Below are 18204 nucleotides of genomic sequence, written 5' to 3' on the forward strand. Positions count from 1 at the left end.
CCTAATTCAAAGTTGCCCGGGCCTTCCATGGTCCCCATATTTTAAGATACTTATTTCTAGTTAGCAGTTCCCAATGTGCTAATTCCTCCAATCTTTCTAACTCCGACACCTTGTTCTCCCAGCGGCTCAACTGTGGGGGTTCTGTGGATCTCCATAAACCTGGTATTAATAACTTAGCTGCTGTAAGCAACAAGGTTGGAAGACAATGCTTCTTGGGGGTAAAAGTGGGGGTCGGTTTCCACAATAAAATTAACTCAGGTGTTAAGTGTAAGTTCGTAGAGCATATATTGTTAATTTTCTGCTCAACTTGCTGCCAAAAAGGCACAATAAGGGGGCATGACCACCAAATGTGTAGATAAGTCCCCCTTGAAGTGTTGCACCTCCACCATAGGTCCGTAACCTCATGATCAATAGCGTGTAGTACCACAGGCGTCTTATACCACCTAGTTAACAGTTTGTAGGAGCTTTCCTGTATTCTAGTACACCTAGAGAAACCCATTGCGTTAGACAGTATGAATCTAATTTCGGGTTCGGTCAATGAGATGTGGAGGTCTGTCAACCACTTTTCCATATAGCCTGGTATCGGTGGGTATATCAGAGAGATCAAATTATTATATGAGGTCGATAGTATCTTACGCGGAAGTATAGAGCTGAAAAGCATCTTATCTATCCAATTCTGAGGAGAGGTTGGAGTGAGCAAGGAGCTAAGCATAGCCGTGCAACACTTCATGAAGGTGTGTTTAAAGAGAAAATCTCGAGACTTTATTCCTAATTTATCAAAGACCATGGAAACACTTCTCTGCGGATTGTCAGTAATCAGGATGGAGACTTTGATGTGATGCGGTATATCCCACAGATCCGGCACCAGTGTAGAATCTCAATATACATAGCAAGGCACTAAACGTAGAGGCATATGTGGTGAAGGCATCCTGAGTAAGTTCAATCTATTATGTAATTCTTGCCACACCAATATGGTGCCCTTTAAAAGAATGCTAGAGTATTGATCAAGGTGTGAGCTTTTAGCGAGACTCCACAGGACCCTCAGTTCCCAACTAAGCATGAGAGTGTTTTCGAATTCCGTATAGAGAGAAGTCTGAGAGGGATGTTGCAGCCAAACCCATCTGTTCAAGTGATTAGCGATATAATATGTGTGAATGTCAGACAGTCCAATACCTCCCATCTTAACCGAGTTAATCAGTTGTATGTGTCTCTGTCTGGGTCTGTTTTTGCTCCATAGAAAGTTCGAGAAAATACGCTTTAAAGAGAGGAAGAATGATTTTGGTAGTCACAGTGGTAACGTCTGAATCAGGTACAAAATTTTTGGGACTATAAAAGACTTTAGGAAATTTTTCCACCCCATCCATGACATAAAAGGGAGCTTCAATGATTCTAGTTGACGTTTAATAGCCGCCACTAGGGGTATATAGTTGAGAGTATACAATTGCGATGGGCAATTAGAAATAGTGATGCCTAAGTACGAGATCGATGTGGATATCCATCGAAACTGAGACGTTCCAGCCACCACAGCAACTACCTGTCGAGGTACAGAGACATTAAGGATCTCAGATTTACTATAATTCATTTTAAAATTAGATATAGCACCAAATTCTGTAAAAGCTTGTGTTATGTTCCGAAGGGAGACAGACGGCTCAGTCACCAACAGCAACAGATCATCCGCGAACGTAGCCGTTTTATGTGTGAATTGACCTATCTTCAGGCCGGCTATACTATCATCTTGGCGGATCCTTTGAATCAAGGTCTCCATCACCATCACAAATAGCGAAGGCGATAGAGGGCATCCTTGCCTAGTACCATTTGAGATGTGAAAGGAATCCGACAATATGCCATTCACTCTAACATTAGCACTCGGATTATGATAAAGTGTCAATATAGCTTGTGTGAATTCAATAGGGATCCCAAATTTTGACAAGGTAGCGACCATATATTGCCAGCTCACCCTGTCAAAAGCCTTTTCGGCATCTGTGCTAAGAAGTACCATTGGGGTGTGCGTCGAGCGAGCATGTTGAACTAACCTAACTACTCTTGTTGTGTTATCCTTACCCTGGCGACCTCCCATAAATCCTGTTTGTTCTGGGCCAATGAGTTTGGGCAGAAGCTTCCCCAGTCTAGTCGCCAAAGCTTTCGCCCACCATTTAAGATCTGTGTTTAGCAAAGATATAGGTCTATAGCTACCACATAGTGCGGGATCTTTCCCGTCCTTTGGCAGGACTGTGATGTGAGCTTCCAGAGATTGGCGAGTCAATTGAGCTCCCCCCATCAATGAATTGCACATGGACGTGAAATGGGGCAACAAAATACCGCTAAATGTCTTATAGTACTGAATCGTATAACCATCTGGGCCAGGACTTGTCCCAGATGGTATTGTTATAAGAATTTTATGAAGTTCTTCCGTGGTGAAGGGTGCAGTAAGCGCTAGTTGATCTTCCTGTGTGAGTAGAGGCAGGCTAAGTTTATCCAGAAACTCCCTAGTGCTGTCTTCTAAGTTAACCTGCGGACTCTCGTTGCTATTAAGATTATATAGCCCATGATAGAAATGAGTAAAGGCCTGTGCTATATCCTTCGATTCAGTAGCTCTAACACCTGAAGATGTCAGAATCTCAGGGATAAAAGACTTCTCATGTTGTTGTTTGAGCAGTGCAGCCATGATTCTGTTGCCCCTTTCCCCATGCGCGTAGTGTTTAAATTTGGTATAGTGAAACGTCTTAGCGGTTTTTATATTCAGAGCATTTTTAACCTCTTCCCTTAGTTCCCCAAGCTCAGTCTGGGCTGCAGCTGCCTTCGTACATTTGTGAATAGACTCAAGCGTTGATATTCTCGAGAACAAATCGTTCAGTCTTGCTGACCGTTGCTTTTCGATATGTGAGCATAGCGATATCAGTTCTCCCCTTATTGCTACTTTATGTGCTTCCCATCTAATAGTATCCGATAAATCCGGAGAGGAATTTATATCAAAATACTTCTGAATATTATCTTGTATCGCAGAGGAGTGTTGAGGGTTACCCAAAACCGTATTGTTCAACCTCCACAGTCTGTCTCCCCTTGGAACACTATTTAGCTTAAGAGACACAAACAGCGGTGCATGATCAGAAAGGAGAAGGTTTCCTATCCCTGCCGACAGAACCATCGGGAGGAGACTATCTGACAACAGAACATAGTCTAATCTAGTATATACATTATGTGCTGCAGAGTAATAAGAGAAATCCTTTGTGGTGGGATATAGAAGTCTCCACGCGTCTGTAACCTGTACATCCCCAAGCACCCTGTGGAGTCTCGCCCCAGCTCTATGGGACAGTTTAACCTTGCCAGTAGAGTCAATAATGGGTTTGAGTGGGATGTTAAAGTCCCCGCCTATTATTCTAATACCTTCCGCAAATAACTTAAAATTCTCTAAGGTCTGAATAATCCACGATATTTGATCCGTATTGGGCGCGTATAAGTTGGCTATAGAAAACAAATCTGTACCAATGTGGGCTTTAATAAAAAGATATCGACCTTCAGGGTGTTTCTGCATTGACAGTAATTTAAAAGGCAAATTTTTACGTATCAAAATACTCACTCCTCTGCTAGCAGTAGAGTAGGTGCTATGAAAGGCATTGGAGAAGATAGCCCTAGATAGCTCCGGTGTTTTATTATGTTTGGGATGTGTTTCCTGGAGAAGGGCTATATCAGTATTATCTTTTTTCAATTGTTGGGCAATCTGGTATCGTTTACGTGGAGTATTCAGGCCTCTTACATTATACGATGTTATCTTAATATCAGACATGGCAAAAGACAATATACTTCAGCAAATATGTCATCATGGCTTTCAAGACACCAGTAGGAGGGAAAGATTGTAATACAGGAAAGAGTGATATCAAAGTAATGATATGTACTGCCCCAGCGCATAGAGCATGTACCTGGGGAGGGGGGGGGGGAGTTAACTGTTAACAACAGTTGTGTAGTTGGCATAACCCGCATGCCAGCCAAAACCCAAGTAAGAACAGTGTAAAACAATAAGAAGCAATAAGATCGCCCACAATAGCAACAATAGAGTCACTTCAAAGTATGCTCTATGTCTTGATCTTCTCCAACGACAGTGACTTGCTCCTACTCACGGTTCCAATACGAAAGAAGAGATGACATCCGTCGACCCGGCTACTGGAGCCGTGTGGAGAACAGTCCCCGCAATATTGGCAGTGCCTTTCAATTTTCCATCGATCCAGATCTTAGCGCCGGCCCTTTATTTTTAGGCGATTTCAGTTTCCCCACCACTTTCCACGGCAAAGGTTCCAGCAGAGAAGGCAATTTCAGCTCCGGAGGTACCATCATCCACGGCGAGATTTCCATAGGCGGTATACCCAGGGTTTCCCATGCATGGGCCAGATCCTCGTGTTTCCTGATGGTGACCTGGCGGCCATCTTTTTGTATCACTAGGCCAAATGGATATAGCCAGCGAAAAGGCGTCTTGGTGAAGCGTAGCACATCAAGGATAGGTCGGAAAACTTTCCGCTTTTGTAATGTGGATGACGCTATATCTTGATAGAGGTATATTGTTGTTCCTTCAAATTCAATTGTACCTTTCATCCGTGCAACCTTTAGAATCTCCGCTGTGTCGGTGTAACTCAGCAGACCATAGATAATGTCGCGGGGAGGGTCATTAGGGCGAGTTTTCGGGCGGAGTGCTCTATGGACGTGCTCAATCCTAACTGTATCATGGCTGCTCACTCCCAGAACTGAAGAAAATATGTCATGAGCAAGTTTGCCCAAAATCTCATGTGCATATGACTCAGGTACACCCCGCAGTCTGATGTTCTTCCTCCGACTCCTATTTTTCTGATCTTCTGTCCGCATAAACATCTCATTCAGTTGATCTTGTTGATAATGTAGAATGTCCCTCACTTTGTCATGATAAACTCTCATGCCTGCTTGTACCGATTCAAGCGTCTCCACACGTGTTCCTATCTGATGTAAATCAGTGCTTATCTCTGAAAGTTCCTTAGTAATAGGAGTCAAGGCTTTATAGAAGATCCTCTTCATGAACCCCCGTGACACTGGTGCTGAATCATAAGTCTCTCCCGACTCGGATTGCTCACCTCCACTATTATCTTCCGAATCGTCATTTCGGCTCTGTGAAGCAGCATGCACGGGGGCCATCTTAGATTTCCGGGCCGGCGATTCTTCATGCCGTTTGTGGAGAAATTTCTCCATGTCTGCTTGTGCTTTCCCCAGTTTAGGAGTGCCAGTGTGGTCTTTAAGTTTCACCTTTGCCGGTTTAACCATTTTCTAATGATGTGGGTCGATAAAGCTCGGATTTTGGCTGGTATCATTGAGGAGCTCTAATCTCAAGCTGCCATCACGCTGCACGGCTACGCTCCGCCCCCCAGGTTTTTGAACTTTGAATTATTTTTTTTACATAAAAAAAAACAACTTTATTTTACTAATTTTGACTTTTTGTTATTAGTCCACCAAGGGGACTTCAACCAGCGATCGTTAGATCGCTTGCACTATATACTGCAATACTAACGATTCTGCCAGGCTTCTATTAAGCCATGCCGGAGGCAGGGCTTAATATAAGCACAAAGATGGCGGAGTTGGGGGCCTTCATTAGGCCCCCAGGCAGCCATAGCAACCATCGCCACCCCGCGATTTCATTGCGGGGGGCGCGATGAGCTGTTAGAGGGGGTCGCCCCCCTATTTCTAACTATTTAAATGCTGCGGTCGCTATTGACTGCAGCATTTAACGAGTTAAACGAGCCCGTTCCATACTTCCTCTACCCGACTTTGGCTTATGGATACGTCAAATGTCGGGAAGGGGTTAAGGGATTGGGACACGCTGTCAAATCGGACGAGCCCAATCAGAGGTTATAAATACCAAAAAATTAAATTATGGACAGCGGCACACATCTTCAGAAGAAGCAGCAAAAAGGTGAAGTTTATTGTCAACGCATCAGCATAGCAAAAGCTACGTTTCGACCCATGTCACTTGAAGGGTTGAGAAACACCCTTCATGCAATACGGGTCGAATTGTTGCTTTTGCTATGCTGACCAGTTGACAATAAACTTCACCTTTTTGCTGCTACTGCTGGGGATGTGTGCTGCTGTCCAGAATTTTATTTTTTGGCATTCCCACAGGATATGTCGTACATGTCAGATGGATGAGGGACCCACCTCTGGGACGGGTGCCCCATTCTAGAGATAGGTGCGGGTCCCAGGGGTGATTTTCTCTTAGACCTATGCATTTTCATATTGGACTCATATTTATATTTTTCTGAATATTCTTTTGTGCCACTGGTTTTCTGTGTAGTTTATTTATGGCATTTTGCCCAATGATACTTTTGTACTACTCTAAATAATCCAGCGTACATACAGTATGTTCTTTTAAACTAATTTACCTGTACATTGCCGTATCACATGATGTCTATATGTTATTTGCGTGTTATCTGTGTAGTCTTCATCGTATCTCCACACTATTTTTAATTGTCTGTTTAATTGTTTTTAAGTCTTGATGGCCAATATGTTCTTATGATTATTGTAATAAAGTATTTCAATTTTTTCATGGTACATACAGTGTACTTTGTGGTAATTATTACGTTTTGGATGTTTGATATGTCCTCACGTATAGTTATAGGTATTTAATTTGCCATTTTTGATATGTGCGGAGGCTTATTTTTGACGTTTCTCTAGGGTCTATATCAGTATAGGTATTCATCACATTGCAATACTTACCTTATACTAATCCTAAGTCATACCATACATCATGGCCTAGAGCTGCATTTACAATTTAGCTGACCGCAGTGCTAAAATCTCCAAGCATTCCATGCAATGTATTTACAAAATAACTTAATTTTATATGTACTATAGACTAATTAATTATATAAACTGTTAAAGTATTCAAAAGGTGAACATAACTTTAGGAAAAAAGCAAAAGAAAGTTAACACTTACTGAAGCTCTGCATTTTCATCCACCAGCCCATTAAGTAATGTCTCCTTCGCCATATTAAAAATATCCCGTGAATCACTATCTGATTGGCTCTCCAGATCTCTGAAATAAACAGATTTTTTTTTGAGTACTCAGGGTAAAATACTTTTCTCGTTTGGTGATCCAGATTTGGTGATCCAGACCACAGGGTATGTGCTTTTGACACGAAGAATAAAAAAGTTTGGCTTCACCTACAGTATATACTCCTTCTTGAGGCTCTAAATTAGTCACTCTGTACAACAGAAGTAGGTGAAGAACACAAGGTAATAGAACAATAAGAGCAAAACTAGGTAATAAAACCATGTCTGGTTCAGGAACAAAAAAGGGCGGGAGCTGCGTCCCCCAATGGACTGGACAAGAAAGGGATTTTATGCAGAGTACTCAAAAAATCTTGTTTTCTCGTTCAGTTCACTGGGGGACACAGACCATGGGACGTCTCAAAAGCAGTCCACATTGGTGGAAACTGAAATAAAGGAGACAAGCAGCCCGCAAAACCTTGTTACCAAGGGAAGCATCTGAGGATACCAAGGGAAGCATCTGAGGATACCAAGGTATGCACCCTGCAACATTTGGTGAATGTGTGCAAAAAGCCTTGCAGGGTTGAAGAGCCAAAGCTTGAAGGTGCACAGCCCAGGAAGCACCAACCGCCCTAGTGGAATGGGCCTTAAATCGGAACAGGGGTTCCTTATCTTTGATGCGGTAGACCTCGCGAATAGTTAACTGCAGCCATTGAGCAATTGTGGCCTTAGAGGCCGCCAAGCCTTTCCTTGGGCCCTCCGGGACCACGAACAAAGACTTGGTATGATGAGGAAGTGACCGACAGGTACTATTAGCCCACAAGGCGCGGACAATATCTAAATTGTCAAGAGCGTTCCTAGGGTATTCTGGAAACAGGCAGAAAGACTTCAAAATTATATTTTCATTAAAGTGGAATGTGGAGACCAACAGTGACAAAAAGAATAGCACCATGCAAAGCATGGCCTTATCCTGGTAGAGAGTCAAATATGGAGGATGACGAGAGGGCCATCAGTTCAGAGACCTTCTGAATGGAGGTCACCGCCCCAAAATAACACCACCTTCCAGGTAAGCAATCGCAACAAAATCTCACAAAGAGGTTTAAAGGGAGCAGACTCCTCTACAGAGAGAACAAAGGACAGAACCTGAAAGAGTCGGGGTCAATAGGGGGTGCACAGCGTGTGCAACCATGTGCAAAAAAGTCTGTACATCAATCTTGTAAGCCAGAGGTCTGTTGAAGAAAAAAAAAAAGACAGACAGCGCAAATACCTGCCCCTTAAGGCCCTGTTATACAGAGTTTTAACACGTTTGACGTCGAAACCATGTCAGAAAGACACGACAAAAAATACCTCTCAGAGTTCAATGGGAGGGAGGCAGCGTTTTTTCCCGCAAGCCTCAAAACCGGCTCGCGGGAAGCAGTGTCATGCCCCATCTTCGGGCGTTTACGTCTCTGACCTCCCAGAGAAAGCGTTTTTCGTTGCGATTTAGCCTGCGGCGCTCAGTGGCCGCGGGGGAGAAACGCGGCAAATGGTGTGCAGGCAGTTAAAAATCTGCCTCAAAATTCCAATTTTCTGCCTGCAAAAAACTGTGTGAACATCCCCTTAGAAAGCTGAGGGAAAGCACATGATCCCACCCCTCCTGGAGGAAAACCAGGAGCCTGGGCAAGGAGAAGAAGGGAGGAGGATGTCAATCCTCACATCACTGTAGATAGGTCTTCCAAATTTGGCGATATATGCGGGCCGTAGAAGGCTTTTTCGGTCCTTTAACATTGTTTGAATCGTCTGCTGCGACAAATCTCGAGATCTCAGCACTGCGGCTTCAACAGCCATGCTGTTAAACGCAGTGACTGTAAACTTGAAATGAAGAGAGGCCCCAAAAATTTGCGCCAAAGAGGCAGGGAACGTCGACTAGCAATGCCACCACGTCAGCGTACAAACAAGGCCCCGATCTGCTGGGTCGACCAGTTTGTGACTTAAATAATATGCGACCCAATTGTCAACCCCAGGAACGTGGACTGCCACAAAGCAGGAACGTAAAGCTCTGCCCATTCCAGAATCTTCGATGCTTGCCGCTGAATTCTGGGTCCCACCTTGGTTTGGCAGCTACCGTGACATTGTCTGTCTGGACACGGTAGCTGCCTAAAACCAAGGCGTAAAGAAAATTTGTCTAGTGACTGAGACAGAAGATTGCCCTCCATTCCAGAATGTTGATTGGGAGAATGACTTCCTGGCAGGACCAGAGGCCCTAGCCATGAGATTTTGGAGGACCCCTCCCCAAACCCAAATTCTTGCGTTCGTGGAGAAGACCTGCCAGCAGTGAAGAAGAAAGGAGGGGCCCCAAGGAATTGCCAGAGAACGGTGGATGGTCAAGGAAAGAAGGATTTGGTGGTTCAGGAAATCAAGTGCGTGGTTCCACCTGTAGAGGATCGCCCTCTAGAGCGGACTTGTGTCATACTAGTAAGGGGAATGACATCAACGGAAGCCACTATAGTGCCCAGAACCTACATACAAAATCGGAGAGGGAAGAAAGTGGCCCAACCGCAGAGTGCAAACTTTCTGCTGCAGGATGGACAGCTTCTCCAAAGGAACAGACACCCGAGTCAAGTCTGTGTCGAGCACCATTCTCAGTTAAGTGAGTCTCCAACAGAGAGTAAGACAGGATTTTTATTGGTTGACAATCCATACAAAACTAGTCAGGTATGCATCCCTGTTGTCCACTAAGGTAAGGAAAGCCACCTGTTCCATGGAGGCCACTCCATGCGGAAATGACAGACTTTTACAAAGGCATTAAAGGGAACCTGTCACCAGCATTTTACCTATTGAACTCTAGTCACCCCTCAGTGGCCACTGCTGTCAAAAGTTCATTGCCATTATCCCCTCTCCTAAACTCCTCCTCCGACCGTAAATAACGGTCTGCAAACATTTTGCGCCTTTTATGGTGCTGCGCATGCGCTGCTATGGGTCCTGTTGTGCGCAGGCACCAGAACAGGACATCGATGCGCAAGTGCAGGATTTCATATGTGCTGGGGAGAGGCAAGAAGCGGTCAATCAAAAGTAAGGAGGCGTGGTTAACTCGGAAAGGCTTGATGAATGAAGATATGACTCTTATGCTCATTAGCATACAGTGTGGGAATACTAAAGGTACAAAGACAACTAAGAAGACAATTATAGGTTATATAGAAATTATTTTTCACCCACTACCACCAGGTATTGCTGGTTTAATGCTGGTGACAGGTTCCCTTTAAGCTGTTTTAGGTCCATAATGATACAAGCTAAACCGTGCGTTTTGTAGATAAAATGGTTTGAGTAAAAATCTCAAAATTCCTGGACTGGAGAAGCAAGAGGTACTTTATGAAACTTTGTCTCCTGCCAGGGCATCTGCCTTTTTTTCATGCAATAGACAGCCTTTTGAGTCAGAGTGGTGTGGACTGGAAGAACCTGTTGGGCAGAAGACTTAGAAACTCAATCTTGTATCCTGAGGAGACTACTTGACGCACTAAGGCGCCTGAGAAGTGAGAGAGATAGACGTCCTTATAAAATGTAGAAATCTGCACTACTCAAAACCCGAGTGCACCTTCATGCAGTACTGCAGGCTGAGCAGCCTGAGGTCGGTAGCGCCAAGAGGAACGGGGCATAGAGGAGGCACAAGAGCCACAAGGCTAGGCACATCCAGGAAGGCATTGCACAGGTATTTAGAAGCATCTGACAGGTGGTATGTCAGATTCACTAGAACTTCAGTTAGTCCCTCTAAAAGGAGACCGTGACAGAGTTAACAAGCCCATTCAATAGGCTCTTTACTGACCTATGCAGTAGAAAACATTGGCTGCAAGACTGAGCCAGCAGCCTCAAAGGACCTGACTGCTATTTCTCTTGATATATGATCCGCTTTATTCTTATTGTATTTACTATTGTAATACCATGTATCGTTATGTATTAATAAAGATGTATATTTTTTACTATCCATGGTAGTTATCTTCATATTCTATTGGGAAGTCATGTCCGCTTTTGCGCCTTGTAGGTTGTTTTTGATAGAAAGAGTAATGGTCTTGGCCAGACTTGAGATCCACAGCCATAGACTTTGTCCATTTTGAGAAACTATCCTCTGGAAAAGGACATATAAGATCTAGGTGAGAGGCCTAGGTACATTTCTTGTAAGGATGCTTAAATTTCCTTGAGATTACCACTAGTGAAAAGGTTTGTACAATCGCCTAAGGCGAAAAAGGTGAGCCTCTCCACATGGGGAGACAGGTTGGCATCTGTAAAACGTAAGCTGTCTCAGGCAGTAGTGATGAGACTGTCCACCGTAGAGGCAAACTTGGAAAACTGCTTGTCATCTAGTTCTGAATTAGAATCAGAGAGCTCACCTTTGGACAAGGGTTTCCAGTGAGGGAAAGAGACAGCAAATAGGTCCCCCAGAAAAGTCGACTGATAAAGCAGGTGATATTGAGGGCAGGTAAGACTGAGCGGATGTGAGTCACTTTGCAGACCTGCCACAGGAAGAAGTCATGGACTGTGAGTCCCCAGAAGATTAGTCATCAAGACGAACCAAGATAGCCATCATGAACTGGGTGACACTGGAGAGGTCACCAACGACGCTGGAGAAAAAAAAAAGCCCATTGCGGTTCGGTGTCAGCACTAGACACGTGCATAGATGGGGGTGGTAAAATGATTACCTAGAGTATGCTAGGTTTCTTCTCCCCTAATGTACTGAACTGTGGTAAGATAAGCCGTGCCTGTCATGATAAAAGTGGTGCTAGGAGAGAGGAAACATGGAGTCCTAGCGCAAACAGCAATGTCAGAGAGGTCCGGTGAGGCTGCGTCCTTGCACGTCTGTGAGAAACAGAGAGCAGGAGGAGACCCGCTCCCCCAGAGGCGCCGCAATTGGCTGCCAGCCATTACGGGACTGCCACCCACCAATGGCTTGGCAGAAGCAGAGGCGCGAGTCCAAATGAAAGTGCAAAAACGGAGGCCCCAACCAGGAAATAGCACTAAGACACGATATGTAAGGGGTGAGATGCATGTGCCACTTCTGATAGTCAAGAGGTGCGCCACACGGCTATGTGAAGAAAGGGTGGGTGGGTTGGAATGCTCACCCATCCTGAAGTACACCTGCAGAAATGAAAACAAGCAGTGAAGTACTCTCTGTGCGCCAGCTCAATAAGGTGGGCCACTGGTGGAGAAGAGAAGGGGAACAACCCTCATGGCAGGGTGACAACAGTGTAATGAAAACACTGATCACTGGCCAGATGTTGGGGAAAGTAGGGGGGAAAACGTAGCCCATGTTACCCCGCAGGAAAAAATAGAAAGAAGAAAAACATTTAAAAAAGGAAGACAGCCTGCTGTACTAGCAGGGTTGTTTGCCTCCTATGGACACTAAACTAAAACTCGCTTGATCAATACCTGAAGGAGGGGTATATTTTGTAGGAGGAGCCAACACTTTCTTATTCATAGTGGCATCAGCATATACCCCATGATCTGTGTCCCCCAATAAGATGAACGAGGAATAATGTTTAATATAAACACTGTATTCATATAACTACAAAATACTGTATTGATGTTATTGGATATGAAGATAATTTAAAGGAACACTCCAGAAAAAACGAATACACTATGTTATGGCCTGAGGTGGCAGAGCATGGCACAGGAATTTTCTGTCTGGTGTTTATTAACCCGTGTCATGCACAGCCCCTTTGCCCGAAGTGTTCCTGTAAAGACAATAAATTAATCTTTAACACTAGAAAACTTTGACAGTAAGGCTGGGATCACACAGAGTTTTTTGCAGGAGGAAAATCTGCCTCAACATTCCGTTTTGAATCTTGAGGCAGATTTTCCTCTGCCTGCATGCGGATTTGGCCCGCGGCCATTGAGTGCCGCGGGCATAAAACGCTGCGAAATACGCTTTCTCTGCCTCCCATTGATGTCAATGGGAGGTCAGAGGCGTAAACGCCCGAAGATAGGGCATGTCCCTTCCTTTTCCCGCGAGCCGGTTTATCCGTTCCCAATGGAATCAATGGGAGGCATTTTCGGACGTTTTTTGGCGCGGTTTCCGCGTTAAAAAAACTCTGTGTGAACTGGCCCTAAAGCTGAAGCTGCTTTGTTATTTAATTGCTTCTCAGTTGTTTTAAAATAAATGAATTCGATAAAAAAAAACAAATCTAAAAGCATAATAATTTGTTTTGCAAGGTAAATTGTAAACATATGAACAGGGTTAAATGTACAGTAGACCAGGGCAGATGAAAGTAAGGTTATATTACCTGTAGTTGTCATAGATCCACATGAGAATATCATACATACGTTCCCGACAAGCAGGAAAATTGTGTGAACTAAATGTAGTCACAGATGGCAAAAGCTCCCGTAGCTCAGATGGTTTCAGCTTGGCTAACAACTTAAATACTATATCTAGGCACACTCTCTGTCTTTCATCATCTCTGAAATTAAAGAAAATATGAGTACATTAGCAAATATAATTTTGGAAACCGCAGCACTGGATGCCAGTAGTATGTAAAACAGGGGTAATAATCCTCAACATTCACTCTCAACAAGGTGCTACTTCATGTAAAGCAGCAGAACATCATCAAGAGGGGAAAAGCGGATGGCTGGTGCTTTTCTCCCACAATGACAAAGGTGCACAGCTCGTTAGGCCATGTTCACACAGGGTGGATATGCTGCATAAAAGTACAGTGTATCTGCCTTGGAACCTGCAGAGAATCCTGCCTGTAAAACAGCATTTTGCAGTTTTTCGGGGGTAATGTTGACTGCAGAAAACAGTGGTTGAAAAAAAAAAAAATAAAATAAAATAAAATTTGAAAAAAAGTTCATACTAACCCCGTTCTCACGTTGACTCGTCCCTCGGTTGTCAGTGAAGTCCAGCCTCCTTGAATGACGTTGCTGAGCATGTGACTGCTGCAGCAATCACATGGTATGAAACGTCATTCCAGGAGATCGGCCTCGACGGAGAACAGAAGAAAGCATGACGATGCCGGGGTGCTAAGTATTAACCTGTTTTATTCATTGTAAACCAAAGAAAGTTTTTTTTCTGAGTTGTGATTTTTGCTGCGGAATCGCAGCTTTTCCGTCGCAAAAATCGTGACATTTGCTATTTGTTGCGTGTTTTACCTCCTATTGAATTCAATGGGGGAAAACCCGCAACAGAAAAGCAGCGATGTTGAAGCATACATTGACATGCTGCGGATTAAAAAAAAAAAAAAACGCACCGCAGGTCAATTTATGTATGGTTTTTTTGGTGGATTTTTACACATCACGATTTTAAAAGTCTCATCTACTCTGCCGCAACTGTAATATGCTACAGATTTTCCACAATGGAAAACGCTGCAGAAAATCTTTATTCTACGTGTGAACATACCGCTACAGTTAGAAGTATGTGTATCAGAGATGTGTCGTCTAACAATCCCAGCACCTGTGTGTCTATCACATGACCATGGACAGAATTTATTCCACTGGAAGTAAACAATGAATGTTTCTACTGAATAGCAACAATCAGAGATTTTGAATACCGTGGGGAACACAGAAATTATACTGGAAAATTATAAACATTTTAATTATATAAAAAAAAAAAGCATTCAATTGCTGAAACTGGCAACAACTTTAATTAAAGGGACATTATCATGAGAAAGTGACATCAATGAGTATTGAGTAATTATTTGGGGGGAAAAATTGGATTATTTTTGTCACACATACAGGCAACACTGCAAAACGTTGACAGAAGAAGCATTTCAAATCATAAAATTAAATTATCAAGGTAGGTGGATAGGGCTATTGTACTGTGTCTACTAAGATAGAAAAGTGAAGGTGCAGACAACTGACTGAGGGAAGCACCTTCGACCCCACTCGTGGGAGGCAAATTTTCCATGCACGGGTAGAGATGCACGATGCATCGAAATCTCGATACCATTTCGATGCTGTGAGGGGGCAAACTGTTAGATACCGCCAATTTATGTATTTCGATACGGAGCTGTGCTGCCACAGCTTAGTATTGAAATTATTGAAGAGAACATGGTGCGCGCGCACTGTACAGCGCCCGCAAGTTTCTCTTCCTCTAGTATCCGCTCCGCTAGTCATTGAGGCTGGCCGCGTCATAGTAGGAGGGAGGAACGCTCCCTCCATCCTTTCTCTACTGCCACCAATGATAAGACCAAAAAATGTCCAGACTAAAATAACAACCACGTATTTCAAATTTCAAAAATATCAATCTTTATTGCCCCATTACGGGAATACCCCCCTATTTACCCACAATACATACAATGGTTAAAAAACATATATTTTAAAAGACAACCTCGGACAAGAGACTCTACCATAACATGAAAAAGTATATATTTGTCAGTAAAAAAGACCAATAATAAAGTAGATGTATCTGCACCAATGATAATCTGAGTACGTGAGAAGGGGGAGGGAGGGGAATGTCCCGAGCAGCACAGACAGTGGGTTCCTGATGACATGCCTGTGTCACTCGCACCGCTAGTGTGGATTCAGGACCGCGCTGCAGTGAAGTGACGGACTAGCCCCAGGCAGGTATTAGTTAGGACAGAGCAAAATCTTGAAATAAAGGCACTAGAGTAGGGACTAGTATTTTTTGCAGCCAGCATTGAGGAACATTGGGGTTAATGTGACCCACATTAGCCCCAATGTTGCCATTATGTGAGGGAAATGAGGAAGTCACTTAAAGGAACAGTGTCACCACAATTTTTTTTTTAATATGTTAAAGATGTTAGTGCTTTATTAAAAACGTTTGGATTAATTTGTGTGTTACTTTTTTTTATTTTTACACTTTTTCTTCCCTATGGGGGCTGCCATTTTTTTTTCCATTGCTGTATGTGTCGATTAACGACACATACAGACATGGAATACGGCAGCTCCAGTCCCATAGGACTATCATCACTATCATGTACGCCGCTGTGTGGGAACGGCGCATGCGCCGCTCCCACACAGTTCAATTTGAAATGCGCGCCGTCCGGCGCCATTTTCCTGTGGACCGGAAGTCGCGGCCGGACAGTAATATTACTACTTCCGGTCGCGGCTTCCGGACTTGTGCACATGGAGCAGCGGCAGCAGACGGAGCGGATGGACCGGAGGGAGCGGCGGCGACTGGAGCAGGTAAGGGATTTCTATGTATGTTTACTACTGTATGTTAACCTACTACACTGTGTGTTAGCTCAAAAAATGGCGACACACAGTGTAGGAGGTTAGACCGTTCAATCCCCTCGTTTATCCCGGCACTAGCCAGGATAAAGGAGGGGGGGATTCTCAGAGCTCACTAGAGTGAGGGATTTTTACCCAATTTTGCAGCATAAAGCAATGTGGTTGCTTTACCACATGCAATGCTGCAATTTTGGGAATGGCTCCATCTAGTGACCAGCAATGGAAAATATTATAAATTAGAATCCAATTTAGAATATTTTCTGACTCGTGAAAAAAATAAATAAAATTAGAACAATGTTTAATCACCTACACACTAATTGTTTAACTAAAAAAACAAAAACATGTTTTGCTGGCAACACATTACCTTTAATATTATTGTGAGGCACATGGTGTTATGAATTTAGTACCTCCATGTGCCTCTCATCAATAGTAATTAACCTCATCATGTACCTCACACATTAACCCAATGTTGCCCATTACGACTGTGAGCGAGGTACTTGATGGGATCACTTACTATAATGATTATAATGGGCAACATTGCGTTAATCTGTGAGGGAAACGATGGGGTTAATTACTATTAGGGTTTATTCACATGGCTGTGTTTAGTCCATGATATACGGATTGCATGTCGCCTGCATTTCCCGGACTTAACACTGTTTAAGAAGCCGGGCTCCTAGCATCAGTTATTTATGGTGATAGGAGTCATTGCCTAGGATTACAGTACAGGAAAGTCTTCCCACGGGGAGGCACTGACTCCTAGCATCATAGATAACTCATGCTAGCAGCCCGGCTCCTTAAACGGTGTACGGTCCGGGAAATGCAGGCGACATATGATCCGTATATTACGAACCAAACAAGGTCATGTGAAAATGCCCTAATAGTAATTAACCCCATCATTTCCCTCACAGATTAACACAATGTTGTCCATTATAATCATTATAGTAAGTGATCCCATCAAGTACCTTGCTCACAGTCATAATGGGCAACATTGGGTTAATGTGTGAGGTACATGATGGGGTTAATTACTATTTTTGTGAGGCACATGGAGGTACAAAATTCATAACAACCTGTGCCTCACATCAGAAAATGGAAGGACATGTTTGTGTTTTTTTTTTTTATTATTGGCAAAGTATCATTTTGGCATTGAGTATCACAATACTACTCTAAGTATCGGTATCGAAGTCCAAATTCTGGTATCGTGATAACCCTATCTACAGGTAGGGCTGGGCAATTAATCGAAAAATAATCAAAATCGAAAATCAGTGCAATTAATAGACATCATCATGCGAATTTGGGTTTTATCAATTATGGGGGGACTTTATACTGTGTGGGGTGCATATATAGGGCAGTTATGGGGACATTATACTGCGTGGAAGTTATAGAGGCATTATACTATTTATGGGTCATTATATTGTGAGGAGGGCAGTTATGGGGCATTACACCGTGTGGAGAGCAGTTATGGGGAATTATACTGTGTGGAGGGCAGATATGGGGGACATTATACTTTGTGGAGCATGCAAATAGGCGTCGTGGCATACAAAAAGGGATGTGGAATAAATAATCGTTCATTAATCGTAATCGAGGTTATAATCGTGATTTTGATTTAAGGTCATAATTGCCCAGCCCTATGCACAGATAATCTTTTAAAAGAACCACAACAATTTTTTGTCGATAATGTCCTTTTAACCGCTTCCCGGCCGCCCACAGTAAATTCACGTCGGGGCTTGCTGGGCTCTGTGCAGCACCAACGTGAATTCACGGTGGGTGTTAAAAGAGCAATCGGTTGTTTCAGAGTAGCGCTGAAACCCAGATCGCGCTGTTCACCTCTGCCTCTGGTCCTAGAGACGTGATCGGGACCTGATTGGTTCAGGTCCCGATCATGTGAATGAAGGGAAAGTTTGTTATTGCTGCAAACTGGAAAGTTTGTTGCGATAAACTGGAAAGTTTGTTGCTACAACAAACTTTTCCGGGGACCGATTGCAGGTGCTGCCGTCGGTTGTCATGGCAAAACCGGAGGCTGGTCCTCATAGGCTTTCTGTCAGTGTGACTCTCAGC

The 18204-nt window shown here is 43.6% G+C and overlaps 1 protein-coding gene across 1 annotated transcript in view; it reads right to left on the minus strand.

Moving 5' to 3' along the window:
* LOC142696293 (DNA-dependent protein kinase catalytic subunit-like) overlaps positions 1-18204 on the minus strand; it is a gene marked incomplete at its 5' end in the record, with an annotated part of 326262 nt that overhangs the window by 37005 nt on the left and 271053 nt on the right. The window contains 2 exons of the mRNA XM_075847621.1: positions 6944-7042; positions 13248-13421. Coding sequence (XP_075703736.1) covers positions 6944-7042; positions 13248-13421 — 273 coding nt within the window. The remainder of the gene's footprint in view (positions 1-6943; positions 7043-13247; positions 13422-18204) is intronic.

Source organism: Rhinoderma darwinii (genome assembly GCF_050947455.1).
Source record: "Rhinoderma darwinii isolate aRhiDar2 chromosome 5 unlocalized genomic scaffold, aRhiDar2.hap1 SUPER_5_unloc_50, whole genome shotgun sequence".
NCBI lineage: Eukaryota > Metazoa > Chordata > Amphibia > Anura > Rhinodermatidae > Rhinoderma > Rhinoderma darwinii.